General features: G+C 40.0%; 1 protein-coding gene across 1 annotated transcript; it reads left to right on the top strand.

Annotated features, from left to right (window-relative positions):
• Nucleotides 1-4,350: 4,350 nt before the first annotated feature.
• LOC125482048 (pumilio homolog 3-like) lies at nt 4,351-9,977 on the top strand (the record flags this gene model as incomplete). Its single annotated transcript, XM_048594029.1, has 4 exons — nt 4,351-4,469; nt 7,058-7,246; nt 8,767-8,902; nt 9,884-9,977. Coding segments are annotated over exons 1-4 (519 nt in total), but the record flags the coding sequence as incomplete, so codon positions are not given.
• Nucleotides 9,978-10,413: the final 436 nt, after the last annotated feature.

Here is a 10,413-nt window from a genome sequence, read left to right as displayed (position 1 = left end):
ACCTGAGGAGATAATGTCTCCCAGTTCTGAACAAGGGACCATAAATGTTCACTCACTTTTCTCTACATATACTGCCAGACCTGCTGAGTTTCTCCAGCAATTTTTACTTATTCACTCGTGGGACGTGGGTGTCGCTGGCTGGGCCAGTATTTATTGCCTGTCCCTACTTGCCCTTGAGAAGGTGGTGATGAGCTGCCTTCCTGAACCGCTGCAGCCCATTTGCTGTGGGTGAACCCACAATGCTATTGGGAGGGAATTCCAGGATTTTGACCCAGCGACAGTGGTATATTTCCAAGTCAGGGTGATGAGTGGCTTGGAAGGGAACTTGGAGATGAGTCCCATGTATCCGAAGCCCTTTTCCTTCAGATGAAAATGGACATGGATTTGGAGAATGCCGTCTCAGGAAATTCTCCTGCACACCTTCTCGATGGAAAACCCTGCTACTAATGTGCATTGATGGTGGAAGGAATGAAGGTTTGTGGCATGATGTCAATCAAGCAGGCTGTTTTGTCAAGCTTCTTGAGTGTTGTAGGGGCTACACTCACCCAGACCAGTGGGGAGAATTCCATCACGTTCCTGACTTCTGCCTTGTTGGCTGTGGACAGGCTTTGGTACGTCAGGGGTTGAGAGACAAGCAACAGGATTCCTAACCTCTAATTGCTGTTGTACTTAACAGTATTTATTTGGCTGGTCTAGTTCAGTTACTGGTCAATGGTAACCCCAAAGATGTTGATAGTGGGTGATTCACCAATGGTGATGCTATGGAATGCCAAAGGAGGATGATTATATTCTTTCTTGTTGGAGATTGCCATTGATTGGCACTTGTGTGGGGAGAATGTTGCTTGCCACTTGTCAGCTCAAACCTGGCAGTTGTCAACGTCTTGTTGCATTTGGACACAGACTGCCTCAGTTTCTGAGGTGATACAAGTGGTGCTGAACATGGTGCTTTCATCAGTGAACATCCCTACTTCTGATCTTATGATGGAAGGAAAGACATTGAAATATCTGAATATGGTTGGGCCTTAGATGCTACAGCGAGGAACTCCAGCAATGATGTCCTAGAGCTGAGATGATTGGCCTCTTCCAATCTCAGCCATCTTTCTTTGATGGTGGGGACCTCTGGGGGAGACTGAGATGGATCATCGACTTGGCACTTCTGGCTGAAAATTGTTGCAGATGCTTCAGCCTTGTCTTCTGCACTGATGCACTAGGCTTCCCGTGATTGAGCGTAGGCTGTTTGTGGAGCCTCCTTGTTCAGTGAGTTTTCTGCCACTGTTCACAACTGGCTGTGACAGGGCTGCAGAGCTTAGATCTGATCTGTTGGTTGTAGAATTGTTTGGCCCTGTCTGTCACTTACTGTTTATGCTGTTTTAAACTATTTGTTTCACAAGTAATCCTGTCTTATGGCTTCACCCAGTTAGCATCTCATTTTTGGTATGCTAAGTCCTAGCATGCCTTCCTACACTCTTCAATGAATTTATACCTGCCAGATTTTCTTAAGATGCAAATGTTTATTTGTTTATATCTGCATTGTTAATCAAACTAGCTAAGCCGTCAATTTGAGATTATTTTTGAAATGTATTTATTTCACTAATGATCTTTAGAACATAAGAACTAGGAGCAGGAGTAGGCCATCTGGCCCCTCGAGCCTGCCCCGCCATTTAATAAGATCATGGTTGATCTTTTTGAGACTCAGCTCCACTTACCCGCCCACTCACCATAACCCTTAATTCCTTTACTGTTCAAAAATTTATCTAGCCTTGCCTTAAAAACATTCAGCGAGGTAGCTTCAACCGCTTCACTGGGCAGGGAATTCCACAGATTCACAACCCTTTGGGTGAAGAAGTTCCTCCTGACCTCAGTCCTACATCTGCTTCCCTTTATTTTGATGCGTTGCCCTGTAGTCCTAGTTTTACCTGCTAGCGGAAACAACCACCCTGCCTCCACCTTATCTATTCCCTTCATAAACTTATATGTTTCTATAAGATCTCCCCTCATTCTTCTGAATTCCAATGAGTATAATCTCAGTCTCTCCTCATAATCCAAACCTCTCAACTCTGGAATCAACTGAGTGAATCTCCTTTGCACCCCCTCCAGTGCCAGTATATCTCTTCTCAAGTAAGGAGACCAAAACTGCACACAGTACTCCAGGTGTGGCCTCACCAGGACCCTATACAGCTGCAGCATAGCCTCCCTGTTTTTAAACTCCATCCCTCGAGCAATGGCAGACAAAATTCCATTTGCCTTTTTAATCACTTGCTGCACCTGCAATCCTACTTTTAGCGATTCATGCACAAGGATACCCAAGTCCCTCTGCACAGCAGCGTGCTGCAACTTTTTACCATTTAAAACATAGTCCATTTTGCTGTTATTCCTACCAAAATGGATGACCTCACACTTATCAACACTGTACTCCATCTGCCAGACCTTTGCCCACTCACTTAGACTATCTATATCCCTCTGCAGACTTTCAGTGTCTTCTGCACACTTTGCTCTACCATTCACCTTAGTGTCATCTGCAAATTTTGACACACCACACTTAGTCTCCAACTCCAAATCATCTATGTAAATTGTAAACAATTGAGGTCCCAACACTGATCCCTGAGGCACACCACTAGCCACTGACCGCCAACCAGAAAAACACCCATTTACCCCTATTCTTTGCTTTCTACTGGTCAACCAATCCTCTATCCATGCCAATACATTACCTGTAATACCGTGCAACTTTATCTTATGTAGCAGCCTTTGGTGTGGCACCTTGTCAAATGCCTTCTGGAAATCCACATACACCACATCCACAGGTTCTCCATTGTCCACCATGCAAGTAATGTCCTCAAAGAATTCCACCAAATTAGTTAAACATGACCTACCCTTCATGAACCCATGCTGGGTGTTCCCAATGGGACAATTTATATCCAGATGTCTTGCTATTTCTTCCTTAATGATAGATTCAAGCATTTTCCCCACTACCGAAGTTAAGCTAACTGGCCTATAGTTACCTGCTTTTTGTCTACTCCCTTTTTTAAACAGTGGCGTCACATTGGCTGTTTTCCAATCTGCGGGAACCACCCCAGAGTCCAGTGAATTTTGGTAAATAATTACTAGTGCATTTGCTATTTCCCCCATCACCTCTTTTAGTACCCTGGGATGCATTTCATCAGGGCCAGGAGACTTGTCTACCTTTAGCCCTGTTAGCTTGCCGAGCACTGCCTCCTTAGTGATAATGATAGTTTCTAGGTCCTCATCTGCTATAACCTTCTTGCTATTAGTTTTTGGCATGTTAGTTGTGTCTTCCACTGTGAAAACCGACACGAAATAACTGTTTAATGTCTCGGCTATTTCCTCATTCCCTGTTATTAAATTGGCCTTCTCATCCTCTAAAGGACCAATGTTTACCTTTGCCACTCTTTTATGATTTACATATTTATAGAAACTTTTGCTGCCTGTTTTTATATTCTGAGCTAGTTTACTCTCATAATCTATCTTTCTTTTCTTTATAACTTTTTTTGTGGCTTTCTGTTGGCCTTTAAAGATTTCCCAGTCTACTAGCTTCCCACTACTCTCTGCTTTTTTGTATGTGTTTTTTTTCAATCTGATACTTTCCTTTATTTCCTTAGACATCCATGGCTGGCTGTCTCTTTTCCTACAGTTCTTCCTTATCACTGGAATATACTTCTGAGCACTGTGAAAAATCGTTTTGGGCAGTCAAGGGCTGCGGCTCCTGTGTTCCTGTCTGCAGGGTCCATCTACCTGCCTCACTCGCAGTCACACACTGCTGTCCCTGCTCGCCGATCGAATTAACATTAGTTAATCTACCAGGTGTGACTGCCTCCTGGACCACTGTATCGAGGTATTTCTCCCCCTCCCGGATGTGCCACAGTGTTTGGAGTTCAAATTCCAGCTCATCAATTTTGAGCCGGAGCTCCTCATGCAGCCAACACTAGATTAAGAAGTCAGAAGTTTACTTTCAGAAGCATTCAGATCAAGGAAACACATGTTTGTGGTTGAAGGGGTAGAGTTGTGATCAGATTGTCATTCTTCCTTTCAAACGTCAAGAAGCAGCAATCTGCGAATTTGATTGAAATGAATAATCCATTTTATAGTCAAAGACTTAACGCTGAGGCGTTACAAAATATAAAAGGTATTTTGGAATCTCTCTGAGGTCAAATGCTAAGTTTTCAATTGCCTCTATTGAAAGCATTAAAATATAACATCTTTATGTATCATCATGCCTGTAGTCAAATTCCATGCTTTTATAAAAAAAATTCTTCTGTAGAATTCCAAAACATTACACTGCCATTTGGTGTGATGAATCATCGATCTAACTGTACTATCATTTCTTTCAGGTTTCTTGAGCAGGTGGGTGATCATGGCTGTTGAAGGTAAAATGCCATCAGGGAAAGAGAAAAATGCATCACTTGGAAAGGGCACATTTAAAAAGTTCAGCAAATCTAATAAAAAATCATCAGGTAAGATTTTGATCTCTGGAGTATAACAACCTTTCACCAGTTTTAAACCAGAAATGTAACTTAAGTTTCCTTCCTTTTGCCTTTTCATACATAATGTGGTCAGTTTATTTACTTGTCTCGAAAGTGAGTTCTCTGCGTAGCAGTTCTTTCCTTATGAGTGTGGTTCAGGTGATTGAATTCAGTGCTACTTAAAGTAAAGCTGTTTGACTTGACCAAGTTTACAGACAGAGACAGTAGATCTGTTGATCCTATTGAAACAGACCATAGTTGGCATTGACAAGAGTCTTATACCTAATTCTAGCACCATCAAAAGCTCAGTACTGTTTCTTTCCCCTTTAATGAGCTATCTCAATTCCCATTCTAAAATCTTTAATTTTCTTACCAATGATCAATGTCTGCACAACTCACTTTCACAAATCAAAAATGTTGCTTCCACAAACTCCATTGCTTTGATTGCCATAACCAATGCCACGAATGATTCACACCCTTTTCAGTCTGTGCTCCCTAATTCTTTAAACAATGATGTGTCTGGTGAACTGATATATTAAAACACATTATGCATGCATTTCTGCTCATCACATCATGCTGCCATATTTTTGGTTTGCAATTTTTTAACTTTCCCAATTTGCCTAGTCCAAGCCTGAAACTGAACTAATTAAATCACAAAGTAAATAATCCTTTTAGTCTCTTTTGAAATTTCAATATCTAAAATAAGATTTAAAAGCCTGTTTTTAGATTGTGGTAGTGAAGACAATACAGTTGATTTCACTATCTGTAATTTTAAATTAAAAGTGAAGAGATTCAAAGTTCTTTTTTACCGTTTCTGCTTTGCAGTCTTTGGAAATATTTTAATATGATTGGCTGTTAGTCCTGTTTGCTATTAATGCGAGAAATTTCCTTGACTTTGCACCAAATTTCAGCCACTTGGGTGGCACAGTGGCTCTGGTTGGCTCAGCTGCCTCACAGCACCAGGGACCTGGGTTTGATTCCACCCTCGGGTGACTGTATGGAGTTTGCACATTCTCCCTTTGTCTGCGTGGGTTTCCTCTGGGTGCTCCGGTTCCTTCCCACAGTCCAAAGATGTGCAGGCTAGGCGGATTGGCCATGCTAAATTGCCCATAGTGCCCAGAGATGCGCAGGCTAGGTGGATTAGCCACAGGAAATGCAGGATTGTAGGGATGACATGGGTCTGGATGGGATGCTCAAAGGGTCAGTGTGGTTTCAATGGGCCAAATGGCCTGCTTCCATGCTGTGTAGGGATTCTGTGATTCTATGAGGGCTGTGCCACGGAGATCGTGACTCTTTGTGAACAGTTTGCCTTGAGGTCAGAGCAGATCAGTGTGCTGATGTTTAAGGATAATTCAACAACCTGACTAATCAGAACAATAAAAGTTTAGTAATTTAATTAATAAGTACTTTAGTCTTGGAATTAGTTATGATTTCCAGTGCAGGGGAATAGGCCACTTCCAAGTGATTTGTGAAATTGTTACAAAATTAATGTTTCAGCCAGTTTCACCTTAACTTAGTTTAGTGGCCACCGATCTGTGCTCTCCAGTTAGTCAAAGACATAGAAATGGATTTCACCACATTTTATTCTTAGTTGCAATAAAAGGTCAGTTAGTTATTTCAGTAGATTCTTGGAATTTGAAAATAATGATAAAATATTTAATTCCACTTAATTTTAGATCAAATTCTGACAAACTTTCAACTAATTATTTTACAAATACAAAAGCTTTGTGCTCGCAGCTATACAGATCACAAAATACATTATGTTTTAAGAGAAGCTAGAAATTATTTTTGTATTAAAATATTTGTATCGAACAGTTTGAGTGTATCAAAGCTCTGATTTGATTTTTCACCAGTTATGTTCTATTTGAAAACTGGAATTGCACACTTTTTCAAAAATAGACCCTGCACAGAAACCTAGTGGTCATTTGACCAAATGGTCTATGATGATTGTTATGTATCACAAGAGCCTGCTCTATCCTCCTTCACCTCATTCTTTCAGTCTAACATTTTTTTATTTACATTATCGGATGTGAGGTTGCTGGTAATTTCAGCATTTGTTGCCCATCCCTAATTACCTATTGAACTGAGAGGCTTAGATCATTTCAGAGGGCAGTTGAGAGTCTGGAATCGCATCTAAGCCAAACCAGGTCAGAACAACAGATTGACTTCACTAAATGACATTATTGAACCAGTTGAGATTTTACAAGTTGATAGTTTCGTTAACACCATTATTGAGACTAGCTTTAAACTATGGATATTATTAATTTAATTTAATTTCCACTATTTTCTATGAGACATCATGTCCCGGACTATTAACCTGGGTCGCTGGGTTTATAGTACAGTGACATCAACACAACACTATTATCTCCCCCTTTGCACTTGGCTTGCTTTCTCTTGTCAAAGTTGGTCCTCCTTCTCTTGCTTGAAACAAACAAGCCACAGCTACTCCTTGTGTAAACTGCTCCAACTAAACCATTAGGAGTTTAAACACCAGGGACTTTTATGTTTTGTTTTCCAAAGTGAGTAGTGCATTACATTACAATAGAACCTGTCTTACTTACTTCTACTGTTTCATGTAGATTCTGAAACTCTGAAAAAATTGAAAGGCGCAGGTGGGAAAGGAAAATCAGCTCAAAAGAATGAGAAAGGGGCAGAAACCAGTAACGCCAAAAAGCTGAAACATGCTACTAGAAAAGTAAATGCAACAAAGTTCAGGGGAAAGCAGCAGACTGGAAAAAAAAGGAAACAGTTTGCTGGAAACAAAGAGGGTATGTTGCTGATATATTTCTTTTTGTGGAACTTTCCTTTGCAAATGAAAATATAACTAATTGCTAATCTTTGTCATGAAATTTTACAAATCCATGTCTTAACATTTGTGTAGATATAATATCGATGGATGATAATAATTGGCTGGGTTTTGGGCCATTTAAAGTTTTGCCCAATTTGTATATAATATGAATATATATGTAATTTACTGCTTTAAAATTATATATATTTTATTCAGTTGTTTTGGATTAATATTCAAACCTTTTTACATCCATCAATAAATACTGTTGAAGAAATGTTCAAATGAGTGAAAAAACTCTTAAATGTGAAAACCCTCACCACTTATTGTTTCCAAACTGTCTGCATATTTAACTAATTTTGAGAAACCACAATGTCATTTGTCAGTCTTTTTATGTTTTGTAATTACTAGGAAAAAGTATTATATTACCACACAAATGATGGAACAGTAGTTATCAATCTTAGCTGCTGTGCCATACTGACTTATACACTACTGAATAATTAGTATAGTTATCTATATATGACTTCTTGATCTTGGAAGATGTAGTGATTTTGTTTTTTTGTTGAGTATTTCCAATGCAAACAGGAGGGCAGTGCCATTAAAAATGTTACCTTGACCCATCTGTGTGCACCATAATTATTGTTATACAGTTATCTAGACAAATCTTCAAAAGATTTGAAAATTTCAATTTATAAAGTATAGGAATGAACCCAGTCCAAGGTATTTTTTAAAATCCTGTTTCCTTCATCATTCTTTCATGTATAACTTGCATTAACACAAATCTACCAATTCTCCTGCTCTCAGTGCGAGCTAATAGTTCTTGCTTGCAAGCCCATAAACTCCCCTTGATGTGGAGAACAAAGAAAATTATCTTTTTCTGAAGAAAGATCTAGACCCGAAACGTCAGCTTTCCTGCTCCTCTGATGCTGCTTGGCCTGCTGTGTTCATCCAGCTCTACACCTTGTTGTCTCAAATTATATTGCTGTTGTGCCCCTTAGTATATGCCTTGCCCTTTCCAACAGTAAAATCTTTACTTTGGGTGAATGTAGCCAAATTATCTGTTGTACTCTTAAGTTTTAAAAAAACCTGATCTAATGTTCTAATGTAATATTCACTTTATAATTTTTTTTAGGAATTAAGGGTTATGGTGAGTGGGTGAGTAAGTGGAGCTGAGTCTCAAAAAGATCAGCCATGATCTTATTAAATGGCGGGGCAGGCTCGAGGGGCCAGATGGCCTACTCCTGCTCCTAGTTCTTATGTTATTTTATTAACTTTTATTGTATTCTTACTATTTCCGTAAATCAGGTTGTAGACTCGGGCATTGTTGCTTTTCCTCCGTTTCTCTATGATACAACATGTCTCTCTTAAATATATCAAAGATATCGCTGTGTAGTAGTTTGTATTTGATTTTGAGTTCATGTAGCATCTGCCCACAGTATTTTAAAATAAGTTGACTACCGTGTGTTAGGTATGAAGTGAAGCTAGTAACATTTTGTGTTTTAGGCACAACAGCAAAGAAACCCAAATGGGATGATTACAAAAACCAAAAGAAAGAACTAAAACAAAACAGACAACAGGACAAGAAAACCAATTATGATTTAATTTTTCGCTCAAAGCATATATGGGAAACTGTAAGAAGGTATTTCTAACAAAGTTCAATGTAATTTATTGCTACCTTGATATATGCTCACCTTAAGTCACAAGATTAGGTTTTCTAGTTTGAGTCCTGTTAACATCCATCTATAAAGCCTACTTCCTAGCCAAGTAAGTTGACCACGAGCCTTATTAGAAAGCTGTGCTACTTTGTGTGTTATCTTCCTTAGTCTTGTTTATATTACTTTACTATCGAGGTTGCTTGCAATACACCAAGAAAATTACTTTCATCTTGATCATTTTAACTGCAGCCAGTTCTCCGGTCTGTACATTTCCTGTATTGCAGCATGACTTTGTATGTCACTACCTCGATCACTGTGGTTTTAAAGCAGCTATTATTGATTTCAATTAAATCAAATTGCCTGCTTTGATCTGTGTTTTAAATTTAATTTCTATTGTATGGCTGACCTTCCTCTGGAAAGAGGAAGGATGGCATTATTATGGTGGACGGAGAAGATGTCCTGCAAGTCTAGTGGTCAAGTCCGGAATCTGTTTGGATCCCCTATAACCAGGAATATTTGAACCCTGATTGTCCTCTTCATTTGTTGAACTTGCCAGGAATTCACTAACCTTCTTTACTATGCTTTGTATTTGCGCCTACAACCTCATGTAGTTGTTCTTGTATACTCTTTCATCTCACCCTGACACTGTACCCTGTTATTTGTTTCCTACTGCTAACTGGCTTCACCATTTTTTCCAACAGCACTAGGAATCTTTTTGTAATGATCTTAACCCTGAATCTGTTTAACTGCACACTGTTAGATCTGTGCATGTCCCACCTTCCCAGAACCAATCCCAATGCTCCAGGAATACAAAACCCTGTCACCTGCACTATTTTTCTAGCCACCGTACACCTGCTCTATTCTCTTATTTCTATATTCTTAGCGAATGGCATTGGAAACAATTCAGAGATTATGACCTTATAAGATCCGGTTTATTAGTCTCTTTCGTGACTGCCTGCTTGTAGGAACACTACCTGTGTCATTGGTACCGGTACTGATAACAAGCTTCAGAATGTTCTGCAGCTGATCAGGGACGTACTAGACCCTGAGACCAGCAAGGCAACACGGCACCCTGGAATATCACATGCAGCTACTGCCCATCTTCTCTCCCACCTATCCACTCCACCCACCTCACTGACCAATCCCCACCACTGCCTACCTGCACTCACCTATCACCATCCCACCTACCTTCCCCAGCCCCACACCTCCTCTCTATTTATTTGTGAACTCCCTTCCCCCTCCCCCATTTCTGAAGAAGGGTCCCAACCCGAAATGTCAGCTTTCCTGCTCCTCTGACGATGCCTGGCCTGTTGTGCTCCTCCAGCTCCACACTGTGTTATCTCTGACTCCAGCATCGGCAGTTCTTACTATCTCTACAGAAATACCTGCCTGTTCTTCTAACTGTTGAATAACTTGTCACTGGAAAAGCTCAGCAGGTCTGGCAGCATCAGTAGAGAGAAATCAGAATTTACATTTCAGATCCAGTGACTCTCCT

The sequence above is a fragment of the Rhincodon typus genome, unplaced genomic scaffold (genome assembly GCF_021869965.1).
Source record: "Rhincodon typus isolate 14 unplaced genomic scaffold, sRhiTyp1.1 hic_rhity00005309, whole genome shotgun sequence".
Lineage (NCBI taxonomy): Eukaryota > Metazoa > Chordata > Chondrichthyes > Orectolobiformes > Rhincodontidae > Rhincodon > Rhincodon typus.
Note: the sequence above shows the minus strand (reverse complement) of the source record. Positions and strands in the feature narration are given on the sequence as shown.